The sequence below is a fragment of the Astyanax mexicanus genome, chromosome 1 (genome assembly GCF_023375975.1).
Source record: "Astyanax mexicanus isolate ESR-SI-001 chromosome 1, AstMex3_surface, whole genome shotgun sequence".
In the NCBI taxonomy this organism is placed as follows: domain Eukaryota; kingdom Metazoa; phylum Chordata; class Actinopteri; order Characiformes; family Acestrorhamphidae; genus Astyanax; species Astyanax mexicanus.
The window spans coordinates 116,368,983-116,381,817 of record NC_064408.1 but is presented as its reverse complement, the minus strand read 5'-3'; the positions used below and the strand labels follow the sequence as shown (position 1 = coordinate 116,381,817).

The window sequence follows — 12,835 nt, the reverse complement described above, 5'->3', positions numbered from 1 at the left end:
TATTTTATATGATTTAATAATATGCAGTACTTTAAATTGTACGTCTATTTTCTCTGTACATAATCTACAATTATTCTACAACAATGAATTACTTATAACAATTATAATTACTTATATTAATTAATTAATACCTTTTTCTCAACAAATCTCACAAAGGGTTGTTTTCTCTTCACCTAGTTTCAATCATGTTTCAAGTCTCAGTATTCTCTCAGTAAGTGTAAATACTGTCCCCTAAATTCTGATTCTTTCTGTAAAAAGTGTTATTTTAATATATCTCATGTCCCAAGTCTCTGTTCTCATTAAGTGTCAATCTTCTCTCAATAATTTTTTTTAATTTCCGTCTTCTCTATTTTTCCAAGTCTACATTGTCTTTTCCAGTGTCAATCTTTTTCCAGCAAGTTTCCAATTTTACCCGGCAAACCTCAAACTTGTCCCAACAAGTTTCAGTTGTATTCCAAAAGGTTTCAGAGTTCTCCCAGGAATTCCAAGTTATGTTCCAGGAATTCCAAGTTATGTTCCAGGAATTCCAAGTCCCAGTCTCAATCTTGTTGAACCAAGTCTCCATCTTATTCCAAAAGCTTTCAGAGTTCCCCCAGGAATTCTATGTCTTTAACTTTAACTTTACAAGTCTCAATCATGTCCCAACAACTTTCAGTTGTATTCCAAAATGTTTCAGGGTTGTCCCAGGAATTCCAAGTCTTATTCCAGGAATTCCAAGTATTGTTTCAGGAATTCTTAGTCTTGTTCCAGGAATTCCAAGTCTTATTCCAGGAATTCCAAGTCTTATTCCAGGAATTCCAAGTATTGTTTCAGGAATTCCAAGTCTTGTTCCAGGAATTCCAAGTCTTGTTCCAGGAATTCCAAGTCTTGTTCCAGGAATTCCAAGTCTTGTTCCAGGAATTCCAAGTCTTATTCCAGGAATTCCAAGTCTTTTCCCAGTCTCAATCTTGTTCAAACAAGTCTCAATTTTATTCCAAAATGTTTTAGAGTTTCCCCAGGAATTCTATGTCTTGTCCCAACAAGTCTCAATCATGTCCCAACAAGTTTTAGTTGTATTCCAAAAGATTCCAGAGTTATCCCCAGAGTCTTGCCCCATCTTGTCCCAACAAGTCTTAATGTTTTTCCCAACCAGTCTCAATCTTGTTCCAACAAGTCTCAGTCTTTTTTCAAAAGGTTTAGAGTTGTCCTAGGAATTCCAGGTCTTCCCTTGTCCCCTGGAATTCCAAGACTTGTCCCAAAAAAGTCTCAATCCCATCCCAACAAATGTCAGTCTTTACCCAACAAGTCTCAATCGTTTTTCAAAAGGTTTCAGAGTTGTCCCATTCCAAGTCTTGTCCCAACAACTCTCAACCCTGTCCCAACATTCCAAATCTTGTCTCAAACCTTTCTCAAAAGTTATTGTCTTAACAAGTCTTAATCTTTGTCCAAAATGTTTTAGGATAAGTCTTGTTTCAATAAGTCTCAATCCTATTCCTGCTTTCAATCTATATTATATCACCCAGTTTCAATCTTATTTGAACAAGTTATAATGTTTCTTCAGCAAATCCTTTTCCAACAACTCTCATTGCTCAGTTTTGTTCCAAATGGGTTCAGTTTTGTTGCAGGAAGTCCAAGTCTTGTCTTAACAATTGCAATCTTGTCTCTGCAAATCTAAAAAGTAAAATATACAGGGGTTGGACAATGAAACTGAAACACCTGGATTTAGAGCATAATAATTTATTGTCCTGACGGATAGTTCTGGTGGAAACAGGAGAGTTGAGGTGCACATTGAATCCTGCGTGATTTGATCAGCTGTGGTTTTATGTTTTTTGGATACAATCCGGGTTAGCACCCGAACATCCCTTTCAGACAGCTTCCTCTTACAGCGTCCACAGTTAGTCCTGTTGGATGTGGTTGGTCCTTCTTGGTGGTATGCTGACATTACCCTGGATACCGTGGCTCTTGACACATCACAATAACTTGCTGTCTTGGTCACAGATGCGCCAGCAAGACGTGCACCAACAATTTGTCCTCTTTTGAACTCTGGTATGTCACCCATAATGTTGTGTGCATTGCAATATTTTGATCAAATCTGTGCTCTTACCCGAATTGAACCTTCACACTCTGCTCTTACTGGTGCAATGTGCAATTAATGAAGATTGGGCACTAATCTGCTCCAATTTAGCCATGAAAAACCTAACACACTAAAATGACAGCTGTTTCAGTTTTAATGTCCAACCCCTGTATATTGCTCCTAAATTCTTCTCGGCTCTGATGTTCACACTGCTTTCTGATGATACCAGGAAAGAGTCATTGGTGTAGAACCTTGAAATTATCTCAGTATAGCAAAGGAAAAAAAGGCCAGTTACAAAAACTTCCATTGAAAAGTTCCTCAGGGAAACCTGTGCTACGACTGCGGAATCATCCGGAAGGAAAGTACGGAGCGTCGCTGTGATAGTTGTAGTCCGGGCAGATTTTCTGCAGCAGTTTGTAGTCCATGCTGTGGAAAGAGACGTAGACGCAGATGACTTTAAATGGTTTGGCACAGAGCCAGGAGATGTGGCTGTGGGTCTGCTGGCTCTCGCAGCTTTTGGAGGGGTTGTTCCTGCACCACGCCCCCCGACTGCTTTGCTCCACCTTCTCCGACTCGATCCTGCAGTTGAACAGCTTGGACTCTACCGATTCCTCACTGACCTCCTGCGCCAAACCGAACTCTACGAGTTTAGTGGGCGGGGCCAGTTCCACAGAAACGTTCCCCAGTCCGCTGGTGTTGCACAGGAAGTTAACGCTGAAGGTTCCATTGCCGTGATCCACGATCTTCCCCCTGATCAGCAGGTCCATGGAGGACGTTCTCACGTTGCAGTGGAAGTCGCCCCAGCCAAACATCTTCCTTAGTTTCCCGGTTTTAAAAGGAGGACGGCTCCTGCTCCGCTGGCCTCGTGGGTGTAGAGTCTTGTCTGGGAGATGCTCTCCAAAACCAGTTTTACCATTTAAACCCTTTAAACCAGCTGGATCAGCACCAAGTACCTTCACTGGGGACTCAGGTTCCTCTATTTTCTGAAGCTCGGGGGTCTTCGGCACACATTCTCCAATATGCACTGCCTGTAAAAGACACAATAATCAAATTTAATTCAGTTATGCCACACATTTTAGCTATTGTTACCTAAACATGCAGTAGAATTGTTAATAGAACCTAAAAATGTTTCATTTTTTTTTTTTCATTAAATTTAGTGGAATTAGTCAATCGATTAAAAGTATTTAATCAGAATAATCACAACAATATTCTGGGATTAACTGCAATTAATCACATTTGTTCATTTTTTAGAAGTTTTTTAAAGTGGGTATTTAAATATAAATAAAAGAATGAACGTAAGAAATGTAAAATAATATTATAAATAATATAAATTATATTTATATTAGTGGTGTCAATTACAATACAAGTATACAGCGTCCTCCATAATTATTGACACCCCTGGTTAAAATGTGTTAAAAGCAGCCTTAAAATAAATATTATTTTTATTGCAGAAGCAGAAGCATAATCTGTAATTAGTAATTCATCACTTCCTGTTTCCCTGGGGTATAAATATGGTATTACACAGAGGCCTATTTTGAGCTGATTTTTTTGTAATTAGTGTGAGTACTGTGTGTGCATAGAGTAGCTATTAGATAAAGCAGATATTGGTCAAAAGTTTGGACACCCCACACCTCCACAGCAACCCACAAGCGTCCATAGCCGAGCTATGTGTTTGCTATGCAACGTGCAAACACATTTCAATTTCCTTTTTGTAAATATATTAGCTAGCAACACCTTAGCAACCACCTAGCAACCAAATAGCAACACCATAGAAACCACTACAGATACCATAGCAACACTTTGCCAACAACCTAGCAACACCTTAGCAATGACCTAGCAATTGCCTTAGCAACCACTAAGCAAGACCATAGATACCACCATGGATACCATAGCAACACTATAGTAACCACCTTGCAACCATATAATAACACCATATCAACCACTACAGATACCTAAGCAACCGCTTAGCAACACTATAGCAGCCACCACAGACACCATAGCAACACCTTGACAAGCACCAAGCAACACCTTAGCAACTGCTTAGCAGTTAGCACCTTAGCAACCACCCACCTAGCAACCACTTAGCAACACCATAGCAACCCGCCATAAATCAGCACTGCAATTACACTCAGTTTCTGCAGGATCTGCAATGTATTTTAGAAATAACATCTCATCCGATTCAAATAATAAAATCATAATGAAAGATTTGCTTTTGAATAACAAGTACAGAAGTGTCATAAAATAAACGTATTAAGAAGCAAAAATAAATCAGAACATAAAAAAACCCAAACAATAAGCAGTGTTGCTCATCTTTATCTAACTTATCTATTTATGAATTGTGATAAAGGTTAGTTTGCACTGTTTTACATTAAATAATTAAATGATGGTCTTTAAACAGAAATTACAGAAACTAGATGAAGAGAGGTATAATAAGAGTTCTCACTCTCTCTGTGAGCTGATATCTATGCGGTGACTCTAGCCGAGCGGTTAAATGGGACTGGGACGCGTCTGACAGCAGATTTGTCTTGTGCGAGTGAAGCGATTTCTAAGTCAGTCTGCAGATCAATACTCCAAATATTACAGTTTGTCACTCGCTGGAAAAGCTCTTCAGTAATGACATGAAAAGTCAGTAGAAGGACACTTCTGAACAGACTGAGGACAAACCGGACAGAGATAGCTCTCATATGTAGCTACTAATGTACACCATCAATTATTATTATAGAGCTTCAGCATTAGAGAGAGCCCTGCAGCATGTCCTGCGTATATATATATATATATATATATATATATATATATATATATATATTAAAAAAAAAAAAATATATATATATATATATATATATATATATAAATATATATATATATAGTAACTCTTCCAAATGTATTTTTTTAATTATTTTTTCAACTCTGAATCTAATAACACATACAATTAACTATTTAAAGCATGTACCGTCAAACTCAGGCATCTTTACTTCATTTTTTACAAGGTTTCTAATCTGAAGATGTTACAAAACTCATGTGACACTTAAAAAGCATTTTTTAAAAGCAAACCTAGTGAAAAAAAAGGTAGATTCAAGTATACTAATCATTATTATGCTCTAGTGCACTAAAGTGTTCTTGTAGCCACATTATTAATCAGTAGATTTAAAAAGTGCTAAAATAAAACTGTTTTTTTTTGTATAAAAATAGCACAAAAGTCTTACTTAAATTGTGAGAAGTAAACTTAACTGTACTAAAATAGAACTATTTTAAATAAACTTAAGTAACATTTAAACATTTAAACTACTTCATCTATATAAGCCCATATTTTAAATATGTTTACAGTAAAATTACAATATATTTAATTTAATTATTACAACTGTATCACTATTATACACCGACTATATTAGGATGAAACTAAGAATTGATGTTAAATATATGTGATCTATTACATTACAGCACAAATATGCTTCTTGTTCCTGGCTTTTATATGTAGCACACTTCTAGTATATTTTGTTCAGAATAAAAATATATATATTTTTATACTGTACTACAATTTTCACTTTCTAAACAGTTGCTACATGAACTACTGTAACAGCTGTTTTTAACACACTTTGTTAAAAATGTACAAAAGTATATTTGGAAATAAGTATTTAAGAAGTGTATTGAATTACATTAAACTTAAAGTGTACTGGAGAGTAGTCTATTTATTTAAAATAAAAGCATTTTAGAAGTGTATTGAATTACATTAAAATAAAAGTGTACTTCATAATAGTCTATTTATTTAAAATACACTATACTGTTTTTTTAAGTATGATCAAAGTTTACTTTTAAACATTTGATTAAGGCATAATATTAAGTAATACATAAATCTGTTGTATATTTACAGTATATTTACAGCATAATTAGACATTTCTCTATATGTTTAGTACAACTAAGTGTACAATTAAGTCCTACTAATTCCTTTGATTTTCTGTCAAGAAAGTCTTTGTTTTAAAAAATGTTTGACTGCATGTTCAAATAATTGATATTTATGACAATAACCCCTCCTGTTACTGGCACTCACTCCTGTTACTGGCACTCACTCCTGTTACTGGCACTCACTCCTGTTACTGGCACTCACTCCTGTTACTGGAACTCACTCCTGTTACTGGCACTCACTCCTGTTACTGGCACTCACTCCTGTTACTGGCACTCACTCCTGTTACTGACACTCACTCCTGTTACTGGCACTCACTCCTGTTACTGGCACTCACTCCTGTTACTGGCACTCACTCCTGTTACTGACACTCACTCCTGTTACTGGCACACACTCATGTTACTGGCACTCACTCCTGTTTCTGACACTCACTCCTGTTACTGACACTCACTCCTGTTTCTGACACTCACTCCTGTTACTGGCACTCACTCCTGTTACTGGCACTCACTCCTGTTACTGACACTCACTCCTGTTACTGACACTCACTCCTGTTACTGGCACTCACTCCTGTTACTGGCACTCACTCCTGTTTCTGACACTCACTCCTGTTTCTGACACTCATTCCTGTTACTGACACTCACTCCTGTTACTGGCACTCACTCCTGTTACTGGCACTCACTCCTGTTACTGGCACTCACTCCTGTTACTGGCACTCACTCCTGTTACCGGAACTCATTCCTGTTGCTTTTTATGTTTTAAGTAACAGAAATTAAAGTAACAGTAATGAGTTATTAGCATAGAATTAGCAAAAACAAGTAAAATAGCTAAATGGCGGCTATGCTAATAGCACGAGAACACTGAGCACATTAATTTAGATAACAGAAATGAGTGTTGAGGTTGAGCTCCTTAGTCAGAGTTACAATAAGATCAAATATAGAAAAAAAAATAAGAGAACTTTTTGGTCTTCCCATGCTCTTCAGAAGAACCAGCTGATGTCACTTCCTGTTGTGACTAAATGTAGAATGTTCCAGATGTTTCAGATGGGGTGATGTGTTACGGTAACAGGACTGAGTGAAAGCCAGGGACACTGTTTATTTTTTAAATTTAAATATTATGTATTTATTATGAAAAAATATATATTTAATGCATAGATGGGATTTGGAGTCTCACAACAATGCATTTTTAATAAATTTTTAATGATTTCATGGTAAAGTTTTTTAGTTAGAGAGTGAGGACAGGTAATAAATGCTATTTTTTTAGTGTTTTAAGTAGTTTTTATTATTTATTTTTAATTACATATCTAACTTTTGCAATTTGGTCAATGTACAAGACACTATGCATAATAATAAAATGTATTTTAAAGTAATTTTGTGTGCACATTTATACTTGTAATTTTCTGGGGACAGAATATGTTTTTTTTCCCGCTAATTTTGTTTAAAGAATTATTGCACACTTTCTGTAAATCCTATAAACTTCATTTTACTTCTCAGATATCACTGTGTTTTTCTGCTATATGATATATTTAACTGAAATTTCTGATCCGAACAAACAATGATTTATAAAAAAAAATCATAAAAATGATCAGAGGTGCCCAAAGTATTTTATACCATTATAAATAAACAATCCCACACAAACGCCATGTGTGGACACCTGAAATGTGTCTGTGTGAACTATTAACACTGTTTCACTGATTAAAAGTCTTTGGATAAAAATTTAATGGGGAATGAATCATATTTATCCTATATTCAAAACTTGAGAGACAACAAAACATCTTGTTATGACAGTTTCATGACCTCCTGAGCCCTCATCACATTATACTCCAGCATGAAATAACTTCACATAAGACAATTTGATAGTAGCCTGTATGTGCAGCTAGGCTACGGTCCAGAAGAGCTTCTGAGGAGACTTGGTGGATGAGATTCCAGCGTCTAATGAAAGTACCGTTAATTAAATTCTCCTCAGGAGGCCTGTGGATGGTAAATTGTAGCTATGGCTTCATTATTGACTTGGGGATGAAGGGGATGAAGAGTGTGACCAATAGTTCATAGCTCATGAATCCCTTTCACATTCGATAGTCCTTTCTATTCACACTCATTTAGAATCGGAGCCCCATAAGCACGGATGAAAAATTGCTTCCATTGTGAGCTGGTGATTACCTCTGGGCCGAAACACCTTCATCTCCCTCTCTCTCTCTCTCTCTCTCTTTCTTTTACTCCCTCTTTCACTCTCTTGCTTTGAAGAGAGTCAGTACTCACTCAAGTGCGTCACTTTTACTTGCCTACGGTGTAAAACCGAACTTCAGACCATCTTCAGATAGTCAGATAGTCATCCTGCATGGAAACGAATCGTCATAATAAACTGTAAGAATGCTTGAATCTCACAAAAGCTCCTGTTGAGACAGCATCAGTGAAATTGGCTGCTAATTTAACCGCCCCCGCAGTGCTCTATTAATAAGATCAATTGCTCAAAAATACTGAAAAGCACTTTCATCTGTTTCTCTTAATTTACCATTCATGGATTTTGTGTCACACTCAATACAGTACGCCCGTGACGCGCCACTCTTCTGCCGAAGTGCTCTGACACATAATTAACTTTCACACGGAAAATGACAATCATCCCGAGCAGCCGTGAGCACCCTGCTGACTAATCACTCCGGCTCCTCCTGCTAGTTTGTTTCAGATACTCAACGCTGTTCTACGGGCGTCATTATCTTCATTACTTCTGATTTGAGAAAGTCAAGCCTTTAAGCTGGTTCATCTGTTGTCAAAACAAGCTTCCCAAACCCCAGCCACTAGCTTAGTCAAGATGAGCATGCTGGTCAAATGACTTGGTGTGTCGCGATGTTCATTGCTATCTTACACCCTGCAAACAAAAAGTTTATTTTAACGCCTTATGCCTGCGCCTTTAAAATAGCGATGGAGTTTTACACTGAACATTGATCACTGATGGGTGTGGTGGTCTGGAAGTGAGGTGTGTTCAGTTAAATTTCTGCTGTATTGGTGCCTTAGTGGTGAAAAACACAGGTGCGCTACTGACTGATTAAAACCCTGACAACAGTCAACAGTCATATGTTCATTGCTATCTTGGTTACACAGGTGCACCAGCTATATATGCCCCAGCAGTTATAGGATGTAAACAGTGGTTGTTAATAAGCTTCTTGTGCACTTTTTAAGTTACTAATGCCTTGTTTTAAATGTCAGGGCTCTCCAGATTCTAGCAAGGAAGTGTGGAACTTCTTTGAGCTGGATAACGGTGGAAAAAAATGGAATTTATTAGGACAAATTATGCCTCGTTTCACTCAGTCTGAAGGGTGAAAGGGGTAAAAAACTGTTACGATTTCTGGATTTCAGAACGCTGTGGGAGGGCGGAGGTGTGCTTTTCATCAAAGGTAAGTAGTTTTTACCATGTTTTATTACAGCAAAAGTCCATTTTACACTGTAGATCTCCTTTAATCAAGCTCTTGGTTGATTAAGTGGTTTGTCAAGATTAGATTGTAAAGCTGCCCACATGGTCAAGTAGAATCATTTTCATCCAGCCATGCACCATCCATTTAGCTTTGGTAGTTGAATAGATTGGATAATCTGGTCATACTGTATAGCATAAGCATGATCATATTCTTCATGCTGGTTGAATGGCTTGGTCAAACTGGTATTAATGGTCAATTAGCTTGATCAAACTGACCATGGTGGTCAACTAGCTTGATGATGGTTGACCAGTTTGGTCAAAGGGATCATCAACTTTCTTGGGCAAGAAGGTAATGCTGATTGACCACCTTGGTTAAACTGGTTATGCTTGTCAACCAGATTGGTGAGGGCGGTCATTCTTTTTGACAGCTGGTAACACTGTTCACAGAGGTCAAGCTGGCCAACTAGCTTATTTATGCTGATTAAGCTTGTGATTTTTGGTCTGTTTGGTCAAGAAGATTCATGCTGAGCGTGAATGCTATTTTACAAACTTAACCAACCTGGCTAAGCTTGGTCAAGCTGATCCTTCTGTTCTACAAGATTTGATATGACAAGCCACTGTAAAAAAGACTGTAAAAAAGATGGACGCTGTGTCGCCGTTCCCATTCATTCAATGAAAATGAAGCCAAAATCTTCCGCCATGTTGGCGATCTGCGCAGTAGAGACCAGAGGAGGGAGAAAGACTGTGGAGAGACAGCCTACTCATTTAAATAACCCCGCCCCTGAGGGCTGCCTCCACAGAGCTATACACAGTCTATGGTCCCACCCATACAGTCATCAGTCCCACCCCGGCTAGGTGTAACACAGCCCTTTTACACACCAATAACCACACCTTTTTAAATAGAGCTGAATAACGTTTTAAAAAAGCAATTCTGTGGGGATATAAAATTTGACAATATAAGCAGAGGTTACACTAGCTGTTGCATTTAAATAATGGAGGTAGAATTACAGTATATTGGGAAAAAACGTGATTGAAAGTTGTCTGTTTTGCCATTAAATCCTATGAGGATGGGTGGGGTTACACAGCTTTCTGCAACCGAACAGCAGGGGGCGCCCGACCTGTGGTGGCTTCACTTTTGAGAGACAATGCTCTGTCCAGCTATACAACTGAAGCTGGCCAGGATGACCAACAAGCTTGGTTAAAATGGTTATACTGGTTATGATGGCTGTCTACTTGGGTCAAAATGGTCATGCTATTCAAACGTTTTCCTCAAGCTGCACAGGTTAAGTCACCAGCTTAACTAGTTTAAGTTGTTTCTCAAACTAAGCAGATCTTTTTGTCAGTTCTCAGCTTAATACGTGTTTATACACCTGTGGATTATCACAATGAATTCACACCAACAAAAAGAACATCAATCCAGTGTTTTGAGGCGTGCACAGCTGGAGGTAAATTGCAGGTAGTGTTGCAGCGTCACAAACAGCTTGCAGTGTTAGTAATTAATGGTGTTTTTCATGTAGGTGATGGAGCTGTTATTCTTCATCTGCTTAACTTGATGAAAACCTGCTTAATGTAGAATAATTAATAGGGAGCTTTGCTGCCCTGTTTGCTGCAGCCTTTACTCTTCTGGGAAGGCTTATTTCTATGATTACGAATTTTAATTTAGGTTTAGAATAAAGGGTTTTGCTTCAACTCATCCCAAAGGGATTAGTTTGGCTTTTTGTTTCTCTAACGTAATTGGCATTGGGCGTGGTTATTGTAACTGAATAAAGAAATGGCACACTCTTTAAAAATAAAGATTGTTTATGTTTTAATCTTCGGAGATCTGTTCTTATATTTATTTAATATTATATAGGTCTATGCTTCTTCAGTGTTGCAATGTTAATTAACATCATATCATTCTGAACAGATTTCGCTCATTCAAACAGCCCGAAAATGTTTTTAAAAAGGTCTGTTTAAACACTCTGCTTACTAAAAAAAATGTTGAGTTTAAATCAGGCTCAGAATTACATAATGTTTATGGGGCGGGTTGGGGCGGGGTCGGGCTCGGGCAGAATATGCACAGTTTCATGCTGGTTATGATGGTTGTCTACTTTGGTCAAAATGGTTAAGATGATTGACTTTACCCAATAAACCTAACCTTTCATTCTGATACCTTAAAGAGAAACTAAACACTAAACCATATATATATTTTTATTAATAGCTGAAATGTGTTCCTTTGAAGTAATGAAACATACCAGTCCTGCTTAAATTTTTTATAAACATTTCCTAACCTCCAAAAAACACTTTTATTACAGTAATTTCTGCCTCTGTCCTTAGCCCAATCAGCTCTCCTTCCGCCCCGCCCCTAAACCCATACATCACCCAGAGCCCCTCCTAAACTACTCCATCCATTTTCAAGTATTTTTCAAATTTGAGCTGAGGGTGGAGTCAGCTAAAATCATGTATAATCATTACATTCAGAGTTCAGATAATACACCTCCCAACAAGTAACCAGGTGTAAACTGGGTATATAAGGCTCTGAAAAATTAAATATTGAAATTAAGAGACCACTTCAGTTTCTGAATTAGTTTCTCTGATTTTGCTATTTATAGGTATATGTTTGAGTAAAATGAACATTGTTGTTTTATTCTATAAACTACAAACAACATTTCCCCCAAATTCCAAATAAAAATATTGTCATTTCGAGCATTTATTTACAGAAAATGAGAAACGGCTGAAATAACAAAAAAGATGCAGAGCTTTCAGACCTCAAATAATGCAAAGAATAAAAACAAGTTCATATTCAGAAAGTTTAAGAGTTCAGAAATCAATATTTGGTGGAATAACCCTGTTTTTTAATCACAGTTTTAAACATGCATCTTGGCATCATGTTCTCCTCCACCAGTTTTACACACTGCTTTTGGATAACTTTATGCTGCTTTACTCCTGGTGCAAAAATTCAAGCAGTTCAGCTTGGTTTGATGGCTTGTGATCACCCATCTTCCTCTTGATTATATTCCAGAGGTTTTCAATTTGGTAAAATCAAAGAAACTCATCATTTTTAAGACACTTCTTATTTTTTTCAGAGCTGTATATTTTGTGAGTTTCTTATCCATGTAAAGAAGCCCTCAACTATGTATCCAACTCAAGAACAGCCCCTTTTTATGGAGAACTGGAAAACTGGATCTGTCTCCAGGATGGTAGAGGCTTACATGGACACATCTCCAGTTAAAAAAGCAATAATCCGTCTGAGGATCCAGCACCATGTCATCTCTCATTCCTATTAGTGAAGAATCGATTGACGGGCTGAGCTGGGAGCTGGCTCTCTGGAGATGAAGCCAGAATTGAAGAGATAGATCCCAGAACAGCTTCACTCCAGGATAAGATCTTAGCGCAGTATTTAGTAAAAACATATTGCAATGCCTTTTCAGGCTATTTAATATGTAGCTCTACTACAGGTGGATGACAAGTGAACAGGATCAAATACAGCACTGAAGAAG

The 12,835-nt window shown here is 37.4% G+C and overlaps 1 protein-coding gene across 1 annotated transcript; it reads right to left on the bottom strand.

The window, feature by feature from the left end:
• Positions 1-629: 629 nt before the first annotated feature.
• Positions 630-3,934, bottom strand: LOC103027073 (neurexophilin-1). The gene is made up of 2 exons (XM_049476813.1): positions 3,929-3,934; positions 630-3,081 (listed from the first exon to the last, which is right to left on the bottom strand). Exons 1-2 carry the CDS (start codon positions 3,932-3,934, stop codon positions 2,401-2,403), a joined length of 687 nt encoding a protein of 228 aa, XP_049332770.1. The 3' UTR covers positions 630-2,400.
• Between the last annotated feature and the right edge of the window lie 8,901 nt (positions 3,935-12,835).